Raw genomic sequence first — 27,289 nt, forward strand, 5'->3', positions numbered from 1 at the left:
CTTCGGGCACGAAGTGGGGACAAGCCGTTGGTGGAGGGACAGTGAAGGGGCGTCAGGCGAGTGCGCAGAAAGCAGACGAAGAGCGGGACGAGAGGTGCAGGGCGGTGACCCGCCGACGACAGGACCGACCGCTCAGCAGTGAGGGAGGGAGGAGCGCGAGGGAAGCGACCAGACGCCACACGGACAGGGGCGGAGGGAGGCGGGGAGGCGCGCGAAGGCTGAGCTCCCGGCAGCCAGACCCCGCTCCGCGGAGCGGAACGCGCGGAAGGCGCCGGCGGGGCTGCGGGTGCGGGACGCTTGCAGTCCGAGGGCGGGTCGGAGCCTGGCGGGGCCCTGCCCGCAGCCGGCCGCGATGGCCGAGGCGAGCCGCGTGTGCTCCGGCTACTTCAGCCTCAACCACAGCTTCGTGGAGCCCTTCCAGTGTCCCCGGCGCGGCGAGGCGGCCGCGCTCCTCTACTGCTGCGGCTTCGCGGACCTCAAGTACTGCTGCAGCGAGCCCGGCAGCTACTTCCCCTACAAGCACAGCTACATGTGGAGCCTCAGGTGGGCGAGCAGGTGGCTGGCGGGCCGGGGCCGGGCGGGGGCCGGGCTGGCTACGGGCAGCGCCCCGGCGGGAGGAAGGAAGGCGCCGCGTCCCCGCGACCCGTTCGGGTTGAGTCCGGCCGGAAGGACACGGAGCCTCCGAGGGCTGGTGGGGGCCCTCCGCACAGAAACACTGGCGCGCTCGCAGATACCCCGGGAGCCGGGACTCCTCAGGCGAGGTCGGGCTATGGCCACCCGAGGTGTGAGTCAGCCCGGGGACCCCAGGCGAGGCGCGCGCGGCAGGAGCGCGGACTCTGCGCCCAGTGCGCACCTATCCTGCCCGGGCGGCGGGGGCTCAGCTTCCTGCCGACCTCGCCGGGGTGGCTTGCTCTTCACTCTCACCAGGGATCAGTCCCAGGCAGGAGACTCTGCTTGCAGAGACAAGACAAGCAGAAAACTTTAAGTTTTAATTCTTTTTTATTTGTTTGGGCATTTGGTGTATTTGAAATAGAAAGGGGCTCCTAAGGGACCCATTTTAAGGCATTAACCAATTATCAAAGTATTTTGAGTCTCTTTGGAGGTGAAAAGCAATTGGCTGTATTCTAAAAGGTAGAGGTGTGCGTGTGTGTGTGTGTGTGTGTGTGTGTGTGTGTGTGTGCGCGCGCGCGCGCAAGCAACTGGGCTTTATATTTTGCCCTTCACAGACGATCTGACACTGACCCTGAACCCACTTGAAGACCCACAGAAAGGTAGTTTGAGGTGCTATGATATACCCCGAAGAACCTTTCCAAGACAACCCCTTCCTAAACGCCGTGGCCATTGCTGAAAAGTGAAGAGATTTTCCTGGGTGGAGTCTTTGTTGCCTCTTTCTCCTATGATGGGAATTTTACATATTCTTACTAGTATTTAAGCAAATATTTTTCATTATGAAGTGCTTTTCCTCCTCTTCCATTCCAAAAGTTTACAAACTTTGAACTTGCTTCTTTCCTTTTGCCTGGAGACTGAATGAGGTGGCAGCATTATAGGAAAGAACTCCCACCCACCTTCAATTGGTTCTTATAAACAAAAGAGAGAGAGAGAGAGAGAGAGAGAGAGAGAGAGAGAGAGAGAGACGAAGAGGAAGAATACAGAGTGGGGCAAAAGTAGATTTACAGCCCAGGGAGGGAGTTAGAAAGAGGGACAGCCTTGTGTTGGCTGCAGAATCTTCCAGCCAAGCTGGGCCTTCAGGTTCATCACAAAATAATTGGTGGCAGATGTGGCCGAATTTACCCTCTCTACCAGGATTATTAAAGTGCTTGGGATGCCACAGAATGGATGCATGTTCTTAAAGATACTACACAATTTTTCAAAGCTGTAGTTAGAGAGCCCGGGGAGGCTTCAGGTGACTACCTCTTCTGTTTTGTATCACCTGACCAGCAGGACCACTAAGTGTTAGGACTTTGCATCCTCTCGCAGTGATGCACTGAATGTTTTTCTTGCCCTCTGTGTTCCAATGTCTGTTGGCTACCAGGTAGGTATTCAGTCTCCATCTTTGTGTATGTCACTGGGTCATGGGTCTAAGCATTTGGAACTTTTGGAGAAAATGTGATCCATTACTGCTGTGCATTTACTAACTTCCTTTACAAAAGTAGAAATGCGTGTACATCTTGGCAGCAAGTTAAGCATTGCTTATGTACATATTTCAGTAGTTTAAATAAATAATCCCAGTCTAGCAAAGAGAAAGCTGTTGTTGGTAAAAAGTTTACCCGATGAAGAGATATCTCAGCAATTGAATTAGTTGAATTCATTTTATCAAGATCCTATCATGAAATGCTTGAAAAGTACGAAGGATAAAATTAAGCAGGCTCTGTTAGAAAAAGTAGCTGATATGTCCTTGGCACAGTGACAGGATTTCGATTGGCAGTGAAAGTTTGCACTTTCTATGGACAAGATTGCTACATTACAACTGGCATTTTAAAATCTTCATCTAGATGTAAAACAAAATGGTGAAGCCAAACTGTATTGTTTTTTTGTTTTGTTTTGTTTTGTTTTTAATGAGTAAAGAAGAACTGCAGAATTTAAAAAATTTCTTGGAAGCAGCTAGGTCATCTTGCAGGTCATCCTGCAGTTGAAATAAATGGACATGGTGAATACCAACACTATCAGATTCCACTGCTACAGCTGATAGGACAGAATAAATGATGTGCATTCAGAAAATCTGTGATGCACTATGATGCCACGCTGAGAAAGCATCCGTGTTGAGATTATAAAGATAAAAATTTATCAACTTCCCTAAAGAACAGGAAATTACATGGTTGACAGGAAACACATAAAAATTAAAGATAAAAAGCTATAATAGCAGTTTCTATTTTCATGACTGTTCTGCTTCATTTATTAAATATTTGAGAAATCCAATAGATATGGAGCTTTACTGAAAACTAAAAAAGGGCTCTAAAATAATGTAAACACACAAATAAACTTGAATCTGGCTTTACAGAGTACGTGAATAGCTAGAATGTGCATTATGGTTACATATGACTGATTTTTTACTTTCTTTTTGTATTTTTCTGAAGTGAGAAGTGGGGGGAGGCAGACAGACGGACTTCCACATGTGCCTGACTGAGATCCACCTGGCATGCCCACTAGGGGGCAATGCTCTGCCCATCTGGGCATTGCTCCGTTGCTGCTGGAGCCATTCTAGTGCCTGAGGCAAAGGCCATGGGCCATCCTCAGCGCCGGGGCCAACTTTGCTCCAATGGAGCCTTGGCTGTGGGAGGGAAAGAAAGAGATAGAAAAGAGAAGGGGAAGGGTGGAGAAGCAGATGGGTGCTTCTCCTGTGTGCCCTGGCCAGGAATCAAACCTGGGACTTCCAACCGCAAGGCTGACGCTCTAATGTTGAGCCAATCCACCAGGGCCTGTGACATTTTTTTATAAACAACTTTTTAAGAATGTATAAGATGCATATATAACTCAGGTGATTCCAGATCTTTCTCATGTTTTAAAGGAAAGATTATAAAAATGTAAGACTTCTTAAAGAAGCTCATCAGACATGAACAAACAAAAGAAAACTAAATCTGTGTCAACAATATGAATTTATGAATTCTAGAAACTAAAATCTTGTGCTGGGACATAGGGGAAAATGCAGTAACACTGCTACTTTTGTATTTCTAGGTCTGATTGGGAGAGTACGCACTGGTAAAAAGAACAAATGTCATTGTATTATATAAATATTAATACTCAAATATCAGCTAAGATCATATATATGTCCCTTTTTAATAGTTTTGGATGTTAGTTAACTTTATTGAGAAATAGATCATTTTTAAATTTCAATTAAGTTTAAATGTAAGCTTTCTGAACAAAGGTACTATTTTATTTTTAAAAATGTGCTTATGGTTGTGAGTATGCAAAACAGAATTTATTCTTACATTTTTGTTATTTATTAATTATTGCTTTATTTTCCATACAAACAACTGTAAACTTACTTTCACTCCACCTGTATTATTTCTCCCAATCTCCTAGGATGATCCAGAATTTGGCACACATGCCAAGTCTACAGCAAACGACTTTCCATGTTATTTTCTGAAGCAGTAGAATAATTTTTTAATGTATTGCAAGCTTCAAAAAATATCTCAAAAGGAGTGCCCACTCACCAATGAGTTCAAAGCTGTATTGTGTCAGAGTGGGGCAAAATCTCAAGAAATATTGACAGCTTATCCTTATTATTGGGAGAAGTAATCTATATTGCACTGGAAAACTATCTGACCTTTTGAAAAGTGACATAGCAACCCAGCTTGGAGTCTTGGGAGGTGTTAATAATGGTAGCAGCACCTCCACCAGAGACTTGCAACACGTAAATCAGACTCAATTATTTGATTTAAAGCCCCAAAGTGCCTGGGATTCTCATATCCCTGACTCACTGCAAAATGACAAGCAGCAGAGTCTAATGCCCTTCCTAAGGCTCATGAGGACACAAAGGAATGAATAGCTTGCTGGGGTCTTCGTTCAGCACTGGCAAAATGGACAGTGCACCTCATTTCCTGGGAAATACAAAAATCTTCTCAACTGAGGGTATCAGTCGGCCCTGTTCAACCTGGGGATCTTGTTAGTCATTGAGTTCTGAGAACACACTGCGGAGGTAAAAACTAAAGCCTCATTTCCCTCATAGTCTTTGCTCTCCACCTCTAATTTAAAATAGTCCAACTGTGAAAAATATTACAAAGTCACTAACATTTGGTAGGAGAGCCTGCAGCTGCTGGAGAAAGGCCCAGGGATAGATGCTAGCAGGGATGTCGAGTTGCTGAGGAGAACGGCTCCACTAACATGAGGACAGCTTCAGACCCCCTCTCAAGGATGGCCTTGGGGCTGTGAGGAAGGAATAATTCTCCCTTTTCTGTGGCTGTCCCACTCCCATATTTTCATTGCCTATACATCCCTAACCTCTTAGGGTTTCCTTTGATAGCTTTTTTCAGGACTCAGGAAAATAGTGCCTATTACACAGGGCGAGACATGAATTTAGTGTTTGTTGAAATGAATATTTTAGGAGATTCCTAGAGCTCCATCTTGAGCTAAAGGTTTGCATGCCTAAAGCAACGTTTCTATACAGTGGAACTGTGACAGCAAAAACAGTCTGTCAAGGTTGTGAAGAGCCCCCTTTTAAAACAGAAAGCAGAAATAGCTGCTGTTTTTGTTTTTTCTTCACATCTCATGGACTGTTTTTTTTAACCGTGCACGCTAAAAACCCACAATATGTATGCTGAATTTAATTAGGTTGACAATTTTACTTTTAAATTGACTAAATTATGTTTTTACTTGGAAGATTTTTTTTTTTTTTAATAACTAGGTTTTCATTTCAGGAATCTCTCCAGATGTCTGGGCTCCTAGCTGCCTTGTGAGACAGATAATATTAATGAAGTGGATTATATTCCCATGTGTCCGTGTAGAGTCCTAACCCTCCCTGGCCTCTACAATCTACAAAAGTCAGCTTTGGTGCAAACAAGCAAGAAAGAGGAGTTGCCAAAGCCAGGAGTCTACCCCTTGGAGTACACCAAGTGAGGGCAAACTCCCATTTAAATATATAACTATGTACTGACTCTAGCCCCAGAATTATTCTGTCCTCACTCGTGTGTGGGGCTAGGAGAACTGGCTGGCAGTAATAAACCAAGCACAAGAATCTTTGGAAGTCTGACTCCATGTCTGTGGTTCAGGAGGCAACCTCTAAATTCAGGGTGCTTTATCTCCTAAAAGACCAGGATAAGTTGGATGAGTTTAGCCTCTTACTTTTAATTCCGCTCTCCGTACTCCCGAAGCCATGACACACCTAGTATCGATGCTCAAATTCTCCCTTTCCTTCCTTTTGGTACATGTCAAACTTGTCAGGCCTTAATCACCCGGCAACGGCAGAAGCCTACAGGCAAGCCAGGAAGATAGTGAAGGAAAAGATGATGATTTCAATGATGATGACTTTTCAATTACTGCAAGTGGAGTGATCACCAGTAAATTATTGTTTACTTCCATTATGGAACGTTTACTACATGCTAAGTACTCTATTAAACACTTTTTTTTTTTCTTTTTTTTTTTCTTTTCTTTTTTTGTATTTTTCTGAAGCTAGAAACGGGGAGAAACAGTGAGACAGACTCCCGCATGCGCCCGACCGGGATCCACCCAGCACGCCCACCAGGGGCAACGCTCTGCCCACCAGGGGGCGATGCTCTGCCCCTCCGGGGCGTCGCTCTGCCGCGACCAGAGCCACTGTAGCGCCTGGGGCAGAGGCCAAGGAGCCATCCCCAGCGCCCGGGCCATCTTTGCTCCAATGGAGCCTCGGCTGCGGGAGGGGAAGAGAGAGACAGAGAGGAAGGAAGGGGGGGGGGGTGGAGAAGCAAATGGGCGCTTCTCCTATGTGCCCTGGCCGGGAATCGAACCCGGGTCCCCCGCACACCAGGCCGACGCTCTACCGCTGAGCCAACCGGCTAGGGCCTATTAAACACTTTTAATAAGTACACAACACTATGGGAAAGTCAACAAAGTATCTGTACTTGAGCAGCTTAAAATCTAATTTTATATATTTATATACCCACACATACATAGGGTTCCTGAAAGTAAAGTACATATATTTGTATTAGTCTTTCAAAATAATTTTTTTCTCAAGCTCCTTTTCCCATTTAAAAGTATTAAGTTCACAGGTTCATGTAAACTATGTTAGTTCTCAAATGATTAGCTTATAGATAGCTATATCAGAAGCAATTATTGCAAATTTAGGGCAGAGCAAATAAATCAGATATGTACTTTATTTTTAGAGGAAAGCACAGGGTTTCTTCCTTAATGCTAGAAACCACTGGTGTTACGCTCCTTTAGAGAGAGGAAAAAAAAGCAGGCCCTGGCTGGTTTGCACAGTGGTAGAGTGTCAGCCTGGCTTGTGGAAGTCCCCTGTTCAATTACACACAGGTTAGAGCACACAGGAGAAGGAACCATCTGCTTCTCCACCCCTCCCTCCCTCCCACAGCTATGGCTCATTCACAAGTTGGCCCCAGGCACTGAGGATGGCATCATGGTCTCGCCTCAGGCACTGGAATGGCTAGGTTGCCAAGAAACAGAGCAATTGCCCCAGACAGGCAGAGCATTGCCTCCTAGTGGGCTTGTCAGGTGAATCCCCTTCAGGAATACATTGAAGAGTCTGTCTCTCTGCCTCCCCTCCCCTCACTTAATAATTAAAAAAGGAAGGAAGGAAGGAAGGAAGGAAGGAAGGAAGGAAGGAAGGAAGGAAGGAAGGAAGGAAGGAAGGAAGGGAGGGAAGAAGGAAGGAAGGAAAGAAAGAAAGAAAGAAAGAAAGAAAGAAAGAAAGAAAGAGAAAGAAAGAAAGAAAGAAAGATGCAGACTGAACAGGAAATTTATATAAATTTCATAACTATTGCTTTCTTTTAATTAAACCTTCTTTTCCTCTTTTGTAATGGTTGTAGTTCTGTATATTAGTAAATGGTGTCTCCCATACATGTCTACAAAAGAAAAGTTCTGCATTTCTGGTAAAAATTTGCTTTACTACTTTTGCAGAGGTATTTTTATATGCATCTTTATTGGTGAACTTGATCTAATAACAGAGCTTGAGGTGTTTTTGAATGATCTCTAGAGAATCATGTAATCTTTTGCCTATTGTATGAATATTAACTTATACATGTATAGAGAAAATATAAGAATTTGATGGTAGAAAAGGGTGAGCTGTAGATTTCAATCATATACTGTTTATACTAAAATATACTTTGATCATGAATAACTGAAGCAAGAGTGAACAATATTTACACCTTCTCTTGAGCTCCTATGCAAACCAGTCTGTGTGACAGTCACCATGTCTTCTGTTTTCCTCAGCATTGGTGCCCTGACTGGACTCGGAATTGCTGCCCTTGTTTTACTTGCCTTTGTCATCAGCGTCTGTGTCCTCTGCTATTTATTTCTGTATACAAAGCCTCAGCAATTAGACACTGGCCTTAAACTTCAACACCTGCAGGCTTCTTCCACTCAAGAAGGTAATCAGTATCCATTCTTTTTAGCCAATTACCTCTACTCTATTCAGAGGAATAACCTGCACCTGGGTAACCGATCCTATGTTAATGAGTGCTTTTTAAAAATTCAATTCATTATGTGTCTTTGTAAAAATTCACGTTCAATTAGGCCTTAATGATGAAATACCTTAGAGAAATTGTGTCCAAGGAAAAAATAGCAGCAGGATGTAGATGTTCTTGTGAAAAATAATACATTGATCCAATAAATCTACTTTAATATATTTATGACTCTTTCAGTTATAAAGGTTTTATCTTCTTGGAATTTAAAATTTTCGCTTTAGATGGAGCCACACAAGTCAAATAAATAGAGAAACACATTACCTGAGAATGAATTCTCAGTGTTGCGTTACTCTAGATTGGTTAGTCAATGGTCAGTTAAGCATTTACCTGTGTGCCTACGGTATAAAATTTGGAGAAGGCATATAAAATGACTTAAAGGAATGTAATAAAACAGAAAAACAGACAGAAAACACTCTCTGCTCTTGGTTAGATTATGAACTTGTTAACACATAATGGTGGGTGTAATATGACTATAAAGTAGAAAGAAATTTTTATGCCTGGTTTGTGGAACTGGGTCTTATTGTCATCTCAGGTATGAAGTGCTACACAAATGCTAATTGTTATCATTAAGAAACTCAGAATTGTTCGTATTTTGTGAGTATGAATTTCTATGAGTGTAGTTAAAAAGTAGTAATTATGAACTTTATTTTGACATATATTTAGAATACATTTTAATAAAAACTTAAAACATATATGTACATATATTTAGAATAAGACACAAATGCTCACTAACTTCCATTAAAAAAGAAAATGTAAAAAGTTCTTTACAAAATTTAGAAAATTCTCTGCTCATAAGCTCCATTTCAGCTGGATCCAGAAAATTCTATTTAAGGAGCACGTGCTCTGTGACCTTTCAAGTGCACTGCTGCTGCGTGTGATTGCATTAGCTCTATTTTCCTCCTTTGTGGAGAGCTGTCACAGAGGGTGTCTATTTCATGTCACAGACAGGAGGCCAAGATCTATTCGAAGTTCTCTTTCTGGAGCACTTCCTGAAGTTTGGAGATTGCATGGCAGAATCAACAAGGTTGTTATGGGTTAGACCCTGCCACTCCACAGGCAAAATGAAGCGGTGGACTAGTGATCATGAAATAATCAGATCATAAAATCAATTTTGGTCTCAATGGCTTGGATAATTTATAGTAGCAATTCTTAAATTTTACTGTGCCTAAGAATCACCTAGGGAGCTTGTTAAAACTGTAAACTCCAGACTGACTTTTAAAACAAATAGCTTCTCTTCCTACTCAGTCCTTGCCCCCTGCTGTCTACTCCCCAGAGAACAGCCAGAGTAAGCCTATTAAAACCAATGTTGGTCATGTCACTTCTCTGCTCAAAACCCTAATCACCTTTCACCTCTCTCAATATATATGGCATCTTAACTGTGACCTCCAGGGCTTTTGTTGTCTGCCTTCTTCACCCTTCTTTCTTTTGTCCCCTTATGCCCAGCCACACTGGCCTCTTTGCTGTTCCTTGAAACTCTCACCTCAGGGCCTTTGCACATGTCATCACCACTGTCTAGAACAGTGGTAGTCAACCTGATCCCTACCGCCCACTAGTGGGCGTTCCAGCTTTCATGGTGGGCAGTAGCGGAGCAACCAAAGTATAAATAAAAAGATAGATTTAACTATATTTTATAAAGATTTATTCTGCCAAACTTAGCGAAAATCCGACATAAAGTACTTGGTAAGTAATTATTATTATATGCTTTAACTTGCTGTAACTCTGCTTTATAAATTTTATAAAGTTCCTTCCCTACTTTATAAATCACCATTACTGTGGAACTGTTGGGCGGTTAGAAAATTTTACTACTCACAGAGATACAAAAGTGGGTGGTAGGTATAAAAAGGTTGACTACCCCTGGCCTAGAATGTTTTTCCTTTAGATACCTGCATGACTTGCACTTTCACCTTCTTTAAATCTTTACTAAAAGCCACACTCCCAGGAGTTCTTCCCTGGTCACTCTCTCTCTATTTTTCACTCCCTCTCCACAATTCCTGCTTTATTTTTCTACTAAGCACTTACCACTTTTATACAATATATTTTCGTCATCTATTGTTTAACTTTTCTCCCCTCCAATGAGAAAATAAGTCCTAGGAAAATAGTAATTTTTGTCTTATTTTTCTCACTAACGTTTTCCTAGTGCCTCAGAACACCTAACAACGTTTGGTGAGTGAACTGCATGGAGTAGCACTGCACCTCTACTGTAGGTGATCAAAGGTTCACATTGCCACCACTACAGTTATCAAACATCCATTGAGTGCCTCCTTTATACAGTGCACTGTACTAAACAAAAATTGGTTATTTTCTTGGTTTATCTGAGGGACTTCTCCAAATGTTACTCCCTGTTGCCTCTGAGAACTCAGCAACAGAATTAGTGGGCTTGTTGGTTCAGGTCCTGCCGTCTTATTGCTATTTAGCTAAGGGAATCCATTAATGCACTTCCTTTGTAGTTAGATGAGGCTGCTGTCTGGCACTGAAATGTCCCCGTTCTGCCCCTCTCAAAATCATTGTTTATCAAATCAGCAAATTAATTCAATACACCTTTCCCAAGGGCTTGCTATTGGCAAGGCAGAATTCTATGTGACCACTGCCTTCCTGCTGCTTTCTAATGACGTGCTTTTGGTCCCTTGAGTTAATTTTAAGCAAATCAGACATAGTGAAGAGTCCAAAACAAAATAGGTAGTCTTAATGTCACTGTGATAGAAAAAGAAAATGGCTTACATTTGAAAGTGATCCTTTGAAGTGATGATTAAACACCATCGCTGTACCCACTATTAAATATGCATGCTCCACTCCAGTGATTTTCCCACCCAGAAATAGATGCCAGAGTCTACTGATAAATCAAGCCTTTATTCCATTTAAGAAATGACTTAAAGATGATGGAACGTGATGAAATCTTTGTGTAATAATTGAGCACGTAAACATATATCAGAGGAAACTTGGTTTCACCAGTTACCTCTCCTTTCTTTCAAAAATTTTTGTTCTTAATAGGCAACCTGCCATTATTTCAAATTAATTTTTATAACTGAGGCTGTTTTCATTACAGGGGATTTGAATGGCCTCCAGGGAAACACGTTTTTGTCCACATACTAAAAGTGACTTAGGGCCCTGGAATTTTTCTTTTCTCTATAAATGACAGTAAGTTTCAAATAGTCTAATCTTAAACAATTTTGCCAAGATTTTCCCTTCCTATATCTTTATTCTGTTGGGTTTTATTCTTTTTAATGGATGTAGTTTAAGGCTGGATACATTTTGAATTGATCCTGCAAGACGCGGTCTCTGCGGCAGGGGCTGCAGCGTTTAATTGGGCTACCCCGGGGCTCACTTTGTACAGAGGCCCTATTGCTAAGCAATTGATTGGCCTTTAAATTGTGTGCTATAACCATTTTCCTTCTTTTTAAACTTTTGTGTTTTGAGTTATCCGTGTTTCAAATGCCAGCGTTTAGAAGAATACCATAGCTTGTAAACTGTACTGTGTAAGATGTACAATTCTGAGCAGAAGATGGCTGTGTGGTGGGCATCTTTCTGAGCTGACACTCTTGAGGGAAAGGACTCATTTCAAAAGATGTGGAAGAATTAATTGCTAGTAGAGGAGCAAGGAAAGGGGCAAGGGTCTTAGATTCTTGCTTCTCAAACTTCTCCACTGGAGAATCCTGAAAGGTAGGTCAGAAAGGACCTTGTGCCTCCAGAACCCCGAGGGCTAGGGTGGAAAGGCCTCCCTTACTTACGCCTTATGATCTTTCAGTTATTTGAAGTTGCCCATTTTTAAAGGTTAGGAGACTTTTCAATTTGACTGCATAATGTAATGGCTTGCCTTGTTCTAATAATATCTTCTTTTCATATATGAGTAAAACTGATGTTTCAGGGTTCCAGGACAATAAAGCATATTCATCCTTTGATTGGGAGCACCCACTGCCACCCTGCAGCTGTGGAGAGGAGCGGAGGACAGAGGAGAGGTGTTCTTAGAAGCAGAGTTTTTGAAGAAAATTAGAAGGCAGACCTTAGCAGTGCTGCCTGGCACACAGAAATACTGTTGTAGCTGTATGGTATAATAGATGGCTCCAAGCCTGTATCTGGTGATTTCTTTTGTAAAGGCAGGTAATGTCAATGAAAAAAAAAGTAAGCAAATGAATAGCAAGACACAGCTGTCTATGAGAAAAACATAAATTATGTCTGGAATACTGAGAAAGCAAACTGAAGATCATGTAATCATTTATTCTGCCTGTAAGCAAAATAGGACTTGGGCTGGCTCAGATTGGTCTGGCACATTTCTTCTTAGAGGACACTCTCACTCTAGAGTTAAAACAAAAACAAAATAAAAACTTTCAATTCACTTTCACTGGAGGAAAGTTAGAAAATAGAAACAAACAAACAAATAATGTCATCCATGATCTCACCACACAAAGATAATACATATTAATGCATGCTGAATATACATGGCTTATCTTCTACGCATCTATAGATATATGAATTTAACAAAGTGGAGGATGGGGGGAGTGAGTCTTATAACATGCCTTTTTCTTTACTGAACAATATTAGTATTTTTGTTTGCCAATAAGTAAATACCTTTGCCATCATTTTTAATGGTCCCATTCTATTATCACAATAGAGTACTAAGAGGTTTTTTAAAAATTGAATTTATTGGGGTGACTTTAATAAAATTATGTATGTTTCAGGTGGACAATTCTATCATACATCAGCTGTATATAGCACTGTGTGTTCACCACCCCACGTCAAGCTTCCTTCCATCACTGTTTCGTTCCCTTTACCTTCTTCAACCTCCCCCCAACCTTCTCCCTCTTGTAATCACCACAGTGTTGTCTGTGTTTGAGTTCTTTCTTCATACTTCTATTTTGAAATAATTTCATACTTTTAGAAAAGCTGCAAAAGCTATTGAAAAGGTTGTTGCATACCTTTCCTCAGATTTACTAATTAACATTTTTTTTTTTTTTTGTATTTTTCTGAAGCTGAAAACGGGGAGAGACAGTCAGACAGACTCCTGCATGCGCCCGACCGGGATCCACCTGGCACGCCCACCAGGGGCGATGCTCTGCCCCTCCGGGGACGTCACTCTGCCGCGACCAGAGCCACTCTAGCGCCTGAGGCAGAGGCCAAGGAGCCATCCCCAGCGCCCGGGCCATCTTTGCTCCAATGGAGCCTCGGCTGCAGGAGGGGAAGAGAGAGACAGAGAGGAAGGAGAGGGGGAGGGGTGGAGAAGCAGATGGGCGCGTCTCCTGTGTGCCCTGGCCGGGAATCAAACCCGGGACCTCTGCACGCCAGGCCTACGCTCTACCACTGAGCCAACCGGCCAGGGCCTATTAATTAACATTTTGCCTCATTTTCTTCATCATTGACTTTCTCTTGATAAATATTTTCTGAACCATTTGAATTTAATTCACAGATATCATATCTTTAACCATAAATATCTCAGTATACATTTCTTAAGAACAAGAATGTTTTTATTACATAACTACAGTATAGTTATGAAAGTCAGGAAATATACATATAACGTTGATACAGGAATAGTATCAAATCTGTAGTTAGTATTAAAAATTTGCCAATATCCTAATAGCTCTTTTTTCTTCGCTCAGAGCTAGTCCAGAATTACATCTTGTCATGAGTTGTCATATTTTTTTGGTTTCCTTCAATCTTCACTCTTTGTCTTTTATAATCTTGATATTTTTGAAAAGTAAAGGCCAGTTATTTTGTACAGTTTCCATCAATTTAAATTTGTCTGATGTTTTTCTCATGATTGGAGAGAGATTATACACTTTAGAAGGAATACTACAGAAGCTATATTTTCAAAGCATCATAATGGGAAGCACATATTGGTTTGTTCCATTATTGGTGATGCTAACTTGGATTCTTTGGTTGGGGCTGTATTTGCTGGATTAATCCATTATAATTCACTGTTTTTCCCTTTGTCATTACTTTGTCATTAAGTAGTTGGTAGGGAAGTACTTTGCAAACTATAAAAATAGCATGTGTCTCCTTAAACTGGCAACCCACCCATTAATGGTTCTTCACTGAATGTTTTCATTCAGAATTTTAAAATAATTTCAGGATTATTATTATGATGGGTATAAAATGGTGATTTTATAACCTATCACTCTACATTTATTAGTTGTTATTCAACTATAGGAAGAATTTTCCCATCTCCTCTATTTACCCTTTATTTAATAAGATCAGTGTGGACTCAGATTCCTTATCCTAAAATAGCCTGTTACTACCATTATTTACTCTGATCCTTGAATTGTTTCAGATATGGCCTGTGGGAGCCACATTAAACTAGGTCCAGTGCCCTTTTGAGATGCGCCCGTTGTTGTTTAAGCACTGTTTTGCTTTCTGTCACAAGATGTTCCAGGGCACCTTGTACTTTCCTTGTTCCAGCCTGAAACCTGCCATTTCTCCATGAAGCCTGGTTCATTTTAGTTGTGAATGGTGTTCAGAAACCAGAGTCTGAGTATGCCATATTTTGTTAAATTATTCACTTTGAAATAGCCTCTGTTTTTTTTTCTATCACACACAAACATCGAATATTTAAGCATTTTCTTAGTACGTAGAGAGCCCTGGGAGCGAAGTTGTTGACCAAATGGTGGGCACACATTAGAGGCTGTGGATACAAGTTGCTAACAGCCCTCCAGAAAAATACCCTTTCATGGACCTTACTTCAAAAGATATATATTCTACTAATTTTATTGAGAAAAATATTGTAGTTTTTTAGTTTACTTAATTAAGAGAGGGGACATTTTAATGTGTGTCATTAGTTTTTTGTGGCATGTTGTTGTTCTTATCCTAGACACATTTTTCTTTGGCAGTATTCTTTTTTCATTGCTTTGTAAGGACTTTCCATATAGCAACTAGACTTTTTTTCACATATATTGCCAATGGTTTTCAGTTTTGTATGTGACAATTTTTGTTTCACCTTTTTTGATTTCTCCCTTTGGTTTCATACTTAGAAAGTTCTCACACTACTATAAGACATAAAAATATTTGCCTATATTTTACTCTAACACATTTATTAATTTGTTTTTAATATTTAAATATTCAATAATCCTGGAAGTTTAACTATGGTATAAAGTGTGAGGTAGGGATTTGCCTTCATTTTTATTTTGCAAAGAATGAGCCAATTGTCCACATATTTATTAGAAAAGCCATCTTTCTCTTGCCAACTTAAAATATTATTTTTGTCATAAACTAAATTCTTATATATACAGGAATCTGTTTTTAGATTTTCTGTTCTGTCAAATTTACCAGTCTATTTATTCTTAAACTAGTAGTATACTTTTTAATTATTGTAGCTATATAGTTTAATATCTTATTAGCCAGACTTTCTCTTCCATTATACTTCTTTTTCAAAGTTTCTTGGCTATTATTGTAAGGTTCAGATTTCAAAATCAACTTATGAATCACAGAGTAAAATTTTAAAAATCCAGGGTGTTTTGATGGTTTTTATTCTCAATTTATAGATAGCTTTGGGAGCTATTTTTCTTAGCAGGCTTAATACCTCTCCAACAAAACTCTGTTTAAAACTAATTAATGGGCTGCCAAATTATTTCATAATACCATTCTTTGTTTCAGAAAGGCTTTAAGAATTCACTGTGATCTTAGTAGAAGATGGAATAATTTGAACTCAATGGCAGAAAAGTTCTCCTAAAGGAAACTTTCTACTTAAAATGATGAGCCTGGAATTTCCTATGGCTATTTTTGTTCCTAAAAATGTAGAAAGTCAAATTGCTCAGGAGAGCTACAGCTACATTTAGCATCTGTGAGTCCTGCTCAGGGTAGAGCAGGCAATCTGGGCTGATGTGGGAACAAATGAGCAAAATAGAAGCCAGTCCCTCATTGTGAAAATTCCTTTAAAGAACTTAAAGTGGCTAAATTCCTTTTTTAATTATGTTAGTCACCAATAGGTGGGAAAATTGAACAATGCAGTGGGAAAATTGAACAATGCAGAAAATGTAAAGAAAAAAAGACCAATTGTGGAAAAAATAGAGTAGGAAAACATTTCTGGATAGAACTGCCATTACTCACTGACAGATGGACAAAGCAAAAGGGTGAGACTAAGATTTAAATGTTCTCAATGAAAATGTAACCATTGTTTACTGGAGATACCTATACATCCTCGAGGGTAAGGCAGGGCAGTGCAGAAGGGAGATAGCAATCCTTTGCTCACTTCACCATTTACTTCAGATCCAGCCTGCGCATCATATTAAACTGGAAGGGAAAATGTCCTCTTGCAAATCAATAAGCTTTTAGGGTATGAATTTAAGTTTGCTTGTTTCCACTAGAAGGTACTGTGGGATGAGTGGGACCTCTAGATTTTCTTCTAAATAGTAAAGTGAATTGGCTGATTAGTAATTAGGACTGCTAATTACTAGAGTGGTACACAGATGCTAGGATGTTGACAGAAAAAGTTTAACAACAATTCTGCCAGGTAGCCAGGAGATGAAGACTGGCAGATGTCCCCAGAATTTTTTGAAATGGCAGTTAGAGTAACAATAAATTATTTAGAAGAAAACATAGGTACTAAACTTATGGACCTTGGTGACAGGTTTTTATGAACTTGTCGCTAAAGGCAAGGAAAGTAAAAGCAAAAGTGAGTGAATGAGACTACATCAAACTAAAAATCTTCTGCACAGCTAATAAACCATCAACAAAACAAAAAGGCAACCAAGTGAATGGGAAAAGATATTTGAAAATGATGCCTCCAATAAAGGGCTAATATTCAAAATATATAAATAACTCATACATAAAGCAACAACATAAAGCAATCCAATTAAAAAGTGAATGACAACTTGAATACACACTTCCCATGAAGACATATAGATGGCCAACAGGTATGTTAAAATGCTCAACTTCCCTAGCTTTAAAGGAAATGCAAAACAACAGTGAGATATTACCTTATACTTACTAGAATGGCTATTATCAGTAAGACAAGAAATAAATGTTGTGGAGAAAAAGGAGCCCTCATATTCTGTTGGCGACAATGTGATTTGGCAAAGCCCTTATAGAAAATAGTATGGAGGTTCCTCAAAATATTAAGAATAAAGTTCCCATATGACCCAACAATCCCTCTTCTGAATAACTACCCCCAAAATTTGAAAAATTTTTTTGTAAAGATATATGTACCCTCATGTTCAATGTAGCATTATTCATGGTTGCCAAGACATGGAAACAACTTAAGAACCCTTTGATAAATGATTGATGTGAAGATGCAGTACATACATACATAAAATGAAATTCTACTCAGCCATAAGAAAGGATGAAATATTACTCAGCCATAAAAAGGATAAAATAAGTAAAGCCATTTGCAACAGCATGGATGGATCTTGAGAGTATCATGCTAACTGAAATAAGTCAGATTGAAAAAGGACAAGAACAATATGATTTCACTCATATATGGGTTATAAAAACAGAAAGCAACAAACTAAACAAACTCATAGACACAGACAACAGAATGGTGGTTGCCAGAGGGAGAAGTAGGCAGGGAAAAAGATGAAGAGGGTCAAGGGGGTCAAATATAAAATGACAAAAGGAAACTAGACTTTGGATGGTGAGCACAAGATACAATGTACAAAAGATGTATTACAGAATTGTATACCTGAAACTTATATGTTATTGACCAATGTTATTTCAATAAATTTAACTTAAAAAAGCAGTGTTCACAGAAGAGTTACAGGATAAATGGATCCCTAAGGAATGGTTCTGAAAATGAACACAAAATTTAACTCATCAGAAAAATATATTGGCTTAGTTTGTGATGAGGATAGGGAGATTGTTTAATGAATTTGCCTTAAGTGATGAATTTTGTTTGATGAACTGGATTTAAAGGTTGGCAAAGGTTAAAGGTTTAATTTAAATGCCAATCTGAGAAGTATAGGATTAAAGGAAGGTTGAGATTTATATATGATGACCAGATAAAAAAAATAAGTAAATGAAAATGGGAAGCCAGCAGCAGAAAGCAACTAATGTAACCCAGGAGAACCTAATGATGCTGGATCTTGCTTGTTTTTTTCTTTTTTGCAGTCTACACTCAAGTAAAAAAAGGAGGAATTAGATAAGAAATCCCTTTATGAAACGAGACTAAGAGACATGGACAAGAGTGTGGTGGTTACCAGGGGTGGGGGGAGGGAGGACGCAGGAGGGAGGGAGGGAGAGATTTAGGGGGAGGGGGAGGGGCACAGAGAAAACTAGATAGAGGGTGACGGAGGACAATCTGATTCTGGGCGAGGGGTATGCAACATAATTTAATGACAAGATAACCTAGACATGTTTTCTTTGAATATATGTTCCCTGAATTATTAATGTCATCCCATTAACATTAATAAAAATTTATAAAAAAAAAAAAAAAAAAAAAAAGAAATCCCTTTATGTATAACCAATTCTTTGGGAGCTCAATGAAATTACAGGTTTCTTTTTTTTTTTTTTAAAGAAAGTTTTTATTTTTACAAAGACAGAGAGAGTCAGAGAGAGGGATAGATAGGGACAGACAGACAGGAACAGAGAGAGATGAGAAGCATCGATCAGTTTTTTGTTGCAACTCCTTAGTTGTTCACTGATTGCTTTCTTATATGTGCCTTGACCACAGACCTTCAGCAGACCGAGTAACGCCTTGCTCAAGCCAGTGACCTTGGGTCCAATATGGTGAGCTTTGCTCCAGCCTGATGAGCCCACTCTCAAGCTGGCGACCTCGGGGTCTCGAACCTGGGTTCTCCGCATCCCAGTCCGTGATGCTCTATCCACTGCGCCACTGCCGGGTCAGGCTACAGGTTTCTTATTTTAAATCAAATCCATATTGTAGTTTTTGTGACAGAAAAGAGGTACCTGATTTTATCCCTATTCCACTGGGTAAGAAATTAACTCCTAGTTATTAAAGTAAAGCTAGGAAAAGCTGAGATGCCTGAGACTTTGTTTCTACAAACCCTCCAAATGGAAGCAGTTAGCTGGACTCGGTTATCACTAAAGGCTACTCATTACGATTGTTTTTCCACATATCCAACTACTCTAACTTACCAAAGGGAAATACGTTGAATGCACCCCTGGATTTTTATAAGCTGCAGGAAGAAAACACTAAAAGTGTTAACTGGCTAATCAAAGCTCCTGCTTCAAATAATGTCAGTATGATGTTTATAATAAATCTTTTCTTGTTCGTGTAGCAAATTGGTTGTGTTTGGGGAACTGCCTTACCTTAAGAGGCCAATCTAAGAATTATATCTCTGTACTTAAATGGTTATAAGAATCCAGTCAGTAGCCAAGGAAATAATGAGTCAGGGCTGGAGAAGGGGGGGCTTCATAAGACCTCAAAGAAGAAAAATCTATAGTACTGCAATGTACTTTGTAAGCCTTTAAATCTTAGAAGGCTATGGACAGGTTACATATATAAACTCTGAAATGTTGCCAGAAAAATACATAACGTCAGAATGCAGATGACTTAGAGAGAACCCCAAACTAAGTTTGGAAATAACTTCCTGAGTTTATTTATCATAAAAACAAAGACAAAAACAAAAACTGTATGTGACAACATAGACAAAAACACCTTGCAAATCTGATTAAAATATTATGTTTAAGTATGTAAAAAGCTTAGGAAACATAAAAAGACCTGAATTACACATTCATTTTCAGATTCCAGGAATCCCAACAAAATATTCAAATTTTAGATGTTTAAAGAAATGCTTAAGATACAAATGCTATGCAGACAATATGAAACTGATCTTTTACCTGCAATGATACTGAAAAGTGAAAATACTAAACAAATAAAAAATAACCATAAATATTCTGTTTTTCAAATGTTATTAAGAGGAAAGTAATTTTGCCTGACCAGGTGGTGGCACAGTGGATGGAGCGTCAGACTGGAATTCGGAGGACCCAGGTTCGAGACCCCGAGGTCGCCAGCTTGAGTGCGGTTCATCTGGTTTGAGCATAGCTCACCAGCTTGGACCCAAGGTTGCTGGCTCGAGCAAGGGGTCACTCGGTCTGCTGAGGCCCACAGTCAAGGCACATATGAGAAAGCAATCAATGAACAACTAAGGTGTTGCAATGAAAAACTGATGATTGATGCTTCTCATCTCTCTCCGTTCCTGTCTGTCTGTCTGTCCCTGTCTATCCCTCTCTCTCTTTGTAAAAAAAAAAGTAAAATAATTTCAAAGGCCATCATATAGAACATATTCCATTACTTAAGTATTTAAATAGTTGTTAAATTTGAGCCAAATATTATTTAAAGTCTTCTTTGCAGGTAATAGTCAAGAACTTCTGTTTATCAGATTTCCATGGCAGCTTTTCCTCCCACATTTATCTTAAACAGTTTTACTTGCTCCATGGGCACAGGGCTACTTGTCAGGTCAGAAAATGTTATGCCTTCAACAAATTAGCTTTTACAAATCAAATGGTTGAAACATCATGAATGGATGTTTAGAGATAGAACATTATTATGTCACCAAAATAGTTCTCTACCCTTGTGCACTCTGGACTCATATTTACATATAAGTGAGTGAGTTGTGGCACAACTGTGTTCTTCTTGAAAATTACATCTCAATTGTTCCAAAATCCTCAACACTATCCTGTCATGGTGCAGTGGATAAAGCATTGACCTGGAACACTTAGGTCACTGGTTCGAAACCCTGGGCTTGCCTGGTCAAGGCATATATGGGAGTTGATGCTTCCTGTTCCCTCTCCTCTCTCTCCTCTCTTTAAAATGAATAAATTTAAAAAATAGGCCATTATATTTTATAAAATCCTCAACAAAATATTAGCAAAGTGGATCCAGTAATACATTAAAAAGGTCATGCACCACGATCAAGTGAGATTTATTTTGGGCATGCAAGGTTGGTACAATATCCGCAAATCAATAAATATGATACGTCACATAAACAAAATGAAGGATAAAAATCATGTTGATCATATCAATAGATGCAAAAAAAAGCATTTGATAAAATCTAGCACCCATTCATGATAAATCTCAGCAAAGTGGGGATAGAAGGATCATTCCTCAACACAGTATAAAAGCAGTATAAGACAAAACCACAGCCAATGTCATACTCAATGGGCAAAAACTAAAAGTGTTTCCTTAATATCAGGAAGAAGACAGGGATGTCTGCTTTCACCATTCTTATTCAACATAGTACTGGAAGTTCTAGCCACAGTAATCAGACAAGAAGAAATAAAAGGCATTCAAAATGGAAAGGAGGAAGTAAAACTGTCATTATTCACAGAAGACATGATACTGTGCATAGAAAACCCTAAAGACTCCACCAAAAAAAATGACTAGATCTAATAAATGAATTTGGCAAAATAACAGGATACAAATTAATATTCAGAAATTGGTGGCATGCTAATACATCAATAATGAACTATTAGAAAGACAAATTAAGAAAATAATCTCATTTATTACTGCAATAACCAAAAAATAAAGTATGTAGGAATAAATTTAACAAAGGAGGTAAAAACTATAGTTGGAAAAAGATGGGATACTGAAGAAAAAAAATGAGAAAGATACAAACAAGTGGAAGCATATACCATGTTCAAGTATTGGAAGAATTAACATATTTAAAAATATCCATACTACCAAAAGCAATCTATAGATTCATTGCAATTCCTATTAAAATGCCAATGGCGTATTTCACAGATCTAGGACAAATATTCCAAAAATTTATATGGAACCAAAAAAGACCCATTCTGAATAGCCTCAGTAATCTTGAGAAAGAGGAACAAAGTTGGAAGTATCACAATACCTGATATATCTACAAATCCACTGTACTCAAAACAGCCTGGTACTGGCATTAAAACAGGCATATAGATCAATGGAACAGAGAGCCCAGAAATCAATCCATGCCTTGTGGTCAATTAATATTTGACAAATAAGGCAAGAGCATACAATGGAATAAAGGCAGTCTTTTCAATAAATGGTGTTGAAAAATTAGTTGATACATGCAGAAAATGAAACTAGATTAGCAACTTATACCATATACAAGAATAAACTCAAAATGAATAAAAGACCTAAATGTAAGTCATGAAACCATAAAAGTCCTTGAAGAAAACAAGCAGTTAAAATCTCAGACATCTGTTGTAGCAATATTTTTGCTGACATATCTCCTAGGGCAATGGAACTAAGGAAAAAAAAATAAGACTACATCGAACTAAAAAGTTTTTGTATAGCAAAAGAAGCCTATTAAACAAAATAAATGGGAGAGCATATTTGTCAATGACACATTTGATACATCTTCAGAAATTATGAAGACCTTTAACAAGTCAAAATCAGGAAGACAGCCCTGGCCGGTTGGCTCAGCGGTAGAGCGTCGGCCTAGCGTGCGGAGGACCCGGGTTCGATTCCCGGCCAGGGCACACAGGAGAAGCGCCCATTTGCTTCTCCACCCCTCCGCCACGCTTTCCTCTCTGTCTCTCTCTTCCCCTCCCGCAGCCAGGGCTCCATTGGAGCAAAGATGGCTCGGGCGCTGGGGATGGCTCTGTGGCCTCTGCCTCAGGCGCTAGAGTGGCTCTGGTCGCAACATGGCGACGCCCAGGATGGGCAGAGCATCGCCCCCTGGTGGGCAGAGCGTCGCCCCATGGTGGGCGTGCCGGGTGGATCCCGGCCGGGCGCATGCAGGAGTCTGTCTGACTGTCTCTCCCCGTTTCCAGCTTCAGAAAAATGAAAAAAAAACAACAAAACAAAAAAAAAATCAGGAAGACAAACAACCCAATTAAAAAATGGGCAAAGGACCTGAATTGACACTTTTCCAAAGAGGACATGGGGATGGGCAATGACATACTGAATAAAATGCTCAACATCACTAATCATCAGAGATGAAAATTAAAATCACAGTGAGGTATCACCTCACATTTGTCAGAATAGCTATCATCAATAAATCAACAAACAAGTGCAGGCGAGGGTGTGGAGGAAAGGAAACCCCTGTGCACTGTTGGTGAGAATGCAGACTGGTGCAGCCACTGTGGAAAATTATGTGGCTTCCTCAAAAAATAAAAAATGAAAACACTTTTGACCCAGTGATCCCACTTTTGGGAATATATCTGAAGAAGCCCCAAACACTAATTTGAAAGAATACATGCACTCTGATGTTCACTGAAACATTATTTACAACAGCCAAGATCTGGAAACAGCTCAAGTGCCCATCAATAGATGAATGAATAAAAAAGCTGTGGTAGATTTACATAATGAAATACTTTGGCCATTAAAAAAAGAAAATCTTACATTTTGCAATAGCATGTATGGGCCTGAAAAGTATTATGCTAAGTGAAATAAGCCAGTCAGAGAAAAACAAATACCATGTGATCTCACTTATATGTGGAATCTAATGAACAAAATAGAAACAGAGGCATGGATATGTGAAACAGACTGACAGCTGTCAGAGGGGTGGGGTTGTCATGGGACTGGATGAAAGGTGGAGAGAGTAAAGAAAAAGAAACAGAGAGAGAGCACACACAGGCACAAATGACAGCACGGTCATGGCCAGAGGGAAAAAGAATGTATGGGGTAGGTGGAGGTGGGCAAAGGGGGTGAAAGTGGGAACAGAACGAGACTTGGCTTGGGGCGATGGGTGCATGATGCAGTGTAGATGATGTTTTACTAAGTTGTACACTTGAAACCTGAACTCCAATAAATTCAATTAAGTAAATTTTAAAAATACATCTAAGCTGATTATGATGGCAAAAAAGTGTTGCAAATTATAATTGGCTTCAGTATAGTTTTGCTTGCTTTGAAGAGACAGTCACACTTTTGTGAAGCAACTCAGAAATCATTCCTTTCTCATCAAATTTGTAGTTATCTCCATGGAAGCATGAAAAAGGTAAGTATGGGAATAAAAACCTTGTTTCCGTCACTGAATACTTCCCACATTTGACTTTCAGGAGAAAATGCTCAAAAATAACTTTGAGCTTGACCAGGTGCTGGCGCAGTGGATGGTGTCAACCTGGGATGCTAAGGACCCAGGTTCAAAACCCCGAGGTCACTGGCTTGAGCACTGGCTCATCAGCTTAAGCAGGGGGGTCACTGGCTTGAGCGTGAGATCACAGACATGATACCATGGCTGCTGGCGTGAGCAGAGGGTCCCTGGCTCAGCTACAACCCTCCACTCAAGGCACATATGAGAAGCAATCAATGAACAAGTAAAGTGCTGCAACTATGAGTTGATACTTCTCATTTTGCTTCCCTCCCATCTCTCTCTAAAAAAACAAAAAAAACTTTGAAATGATTCAATTCTCACTTATCCATAGTTTTTCCAGTATATTATATTTTCAATATTGCTATGAAATTTATTTTTAAGCAAAAATGTTAAACAGTCCAATTTATGTCATAATTTCACATAATTATTTCATTTTGTTTTGTGTATTTGCAGGGAATTCAAATAGGAAAATCAAAGCACCCAATTCAAATGCAGCATCAAATTCAACAAATGAAACAACCTATGAAGCTGATGATATAATTCAAGAAAAAACAATGGATACAACACAAATGAACATTGTGTATTATTAAAAATCCTGGAGAGACTGAACAATAAATCATGTATTCCAAATATAATTTGTAATAATACTTTACAAAAACTTGCCACTCAAAACGCAAAACATAGCTGCATTTTTGTTCAATCTTTTTATTAAACACCCACTAAGGTTTTGATAGATTTTCATGTGCATAAGTTTACTTTTATTCGCTAATTAAAATGTCTGGACATTACACAAAATTATGTTAATACTTAGGCAAAATTAAAGAAATTTTCAATAACACAGACAAGCAAACCCATCTTAATAAGGAATGAGAAATATGTTACATTACCAGTATTTCACAATTTTTTGGTATTCAGAGGCAGTTAATTTTATAAGAGATGGTATGGACAGGTAGATTTCTGAGAGAATGGTTTTATAAACTAGAGGTGGAATGTTCTTAAGTCTCTTAGAAATCAACTCACGCCTTTTTTAGAGGATTTGTGGGCATAATAACGATACATTGTCTTTATAAAAGCATTCAGTAACAAAATGTACTACAATGTATAATCTGGGTAAGACATATTTTCTGCAAATCAAAGAATAACCATAACAAAAATCTTTCATTGATAAAGATCCTAAGGAATTTCTACAATGAAAGTTATAAAACAAATTCTCTGGTCCCATCTAAGGCTTCTGCAGTAATATCACTTAGCCATCTAAAAATAAAAATACAATTTCTGCAAATTATAATTGTCTTAAGATTTTTTTTTCTTAAGTGTGATTTATACTATTAGAATGAGACCTGGTTTTACAATGGAGTACAATAGAAAAAAGGACTAATTTGAAGGTGTCTCTGCTGAACAGGTACATCTCTGTGTTGCATCAAGTTTCTGTAGTTGGAAGAGCAGCCTTTTCAGATGTGAATACAGCTTCTCTGGTCTGATGGGGAAAAGAAATGCCTTTCTGCTCTCGAGCACACAGAGCTCCAGGATGGAAACTTTTGATCATTAGGTGGTCCAAGTTTCTTCCAAGAACTGGGGGGATCTTCTAAACGAGCACTTTCCAGTAGAAGTTCTGAGATGAAAATGTTGTTTCTATACGTGCACGGTTTTGCAAGGTAGGCACTACCCACGACATAGCTACAGGGTACTTGAAATGTGGCCAGAGCAACTGAAGACAGAGTCAGAGAGAGGGATAGATAGGGATAGACAGGAATGGAGAGAGATGAGAAGCATCAATCATTAGTTTTTTGTTGTGACACCTTAGTTGTTCATTGATTGCTGTCTCATATGTGCCTTGACCGCAGGCTGAGTAACCCCTTGCTCGAGCCTGTGACCTTGGGTCCAAGCTGGTGAGCTTTGCTCAAACCAGATGAGCCTGCGCTCAAGCTGGCGACCTCAGGGTCTCAAACCTGGGTCCTTCGCATCCCAATCCGACGCTCTATCCACTGCGCCACCGCCTGGTCAGGCTGAATACATTCTTAATTGATTTTTTCAGTTAATTTAAATGTGAATAGCCACAGGTGGCTATATTGACATCACAATTCTAGATCATTATCATTGTTGTAACACCCTATTGACTGCTACATTTTACATGCAAAGAGAGCACAATTTTGTCAATGTTTAAATATTACAATTGCTTGAGTGTATGGAAAGTTTGGAAGTTAAAACATTACCATTATTTTTTATGCGGTCACAAAAGCAAAGAATTCTCATTTCTGTATGTGAAAGCACATAAGCATCTGTGGCACTTCTTGATCTTTTATTCAGCTTGGTTAAAAAATATCCCAGAAAGTCAGCGCTCTTAATATATAGACATTAATAATTATATTACTAATTAGATGCTGCCTCAGGTGAAAATCTAGGTTAACATTAGTTAAGGCACTGCTACAGTTCTACTTAGCTGCTCAAGGGGAAGGACACATGCCATCAATGACACAAAAGTAGGAACCTTAGACACAGGGCCAACTAATCGCTCATAGTCCCCAGACTCCTATCCGGTGGGCAGACATGGGTCTGGGCATGGCTGGCAGCATCGCGGGTGTGTTCTGGGAGACGCATCCCAATTCTCTGGCACTGCATATTTTCAGAGGAGTTGGGAGAAGATAAGTGAGGTCAGAAGACCCTGGGCTTTGCAAGTGGTATTAGTGTCATGCAGGCATAAAAACCTACTGTTCTTGAATGTCAGCGGCTCAAGAAGATTGAATCCCAGCACTAGTATCAGGTGGAGTTCGTGAAGCATTCCCTGTCGAGCCAGCTTTCCTGAGGGAGAGCCACGGGGCTCATCCTGTGGACCAACAGGTATGTGCCTCTGTCAGTTTGAAGAAGTTCTGCTTCATAGAATGCGACAAGATCTTAAAATCAAGAAGCCTTATCAAATTACAGCACAGTTTGTACATTGAAAGATATATTTTAAATGATTTATTTGGACATAACAGTTACTGACATAGTAATAGAATTTGTCAGTCAAAATTAATCTAAAATAAAATAAAAAACAAAGCACATTTCAAAGTAGGTACATACGCATTTAATTCTGGAGATAGGTCTGAAAGGAATGCAGTAGGGTTATGTCTTTAGCAGACAAGTCACTGTATGATTTTTGTTAATAATCAGATCTTAGAAAAGTAGGACTAGAAGAATACAAATAATAGGACACAAAGATGCAAATTATTTTCTATGTGGCCTTCTAATGAGAGCAATTTCATCTTTTAAAACTTGTGGGATTATGAAATGAATGAAACTAAATCC

General features: G+C 39.4%; 2 protein-coding genes and 1 pseudogene across 2 annotated transcripts in view; 2 read left to right on the forward strand and 1 right to left on the reverse strand.

Annotated features, from left to right (window-relative positions):
- Nucleotides 1-27,289, reverse strand: part of SREK1IP1 (SREK1 interacting protein 1) — a 471,033-nt gene that overhangs the window by 404,179 nt on the left and 39,565 nt on the right. The gene's annotated exons all lie outside the window — the stretch shown is intronic.
- SHISAL2B (shisa like 2B) lies at nucleotides 268-25,658 on the forward strand. Its single transcript, XM_066375899.1, has 3 exons — nucleotides 268-543; nucleotides 7,858-8,015; nucleotides 24,458-25,658. The coding sequence occupies exons 1-3, from the start codon at nucleotides 353-355 to the stop codon at nucleotides 24,592-24,594; spliced, it is 486 nt and encodes a 161-aa protein (XP_066231996.1). The 5' UTR covers nucleotides 268-352; the 3' UTR covers nucleotides 24,595-25,658.
- On the forward strand, nucleotides 770-2,638 carry LOC136389728 (COMM domain-containing protein 8-like; annotated as a pseudogene).

The sequence above is a fragment of the Saccopteryx leptura genome, chromosome 1 (genome assembly GCF_036850995.1).
Source record: "Saccopteryx leptura isolate mSacLep1 chromosome 1, mSacLep1_pri_phased_curated, whole genome shotgun sequence".
In the NCBI taxonomy this organism is placed as follows: Eukaryota; Metazoa; Chordata; class Mammalia; order Chiroptera; family Emballonuridae; genus Saccopteryx; species Saccopteryx leptura.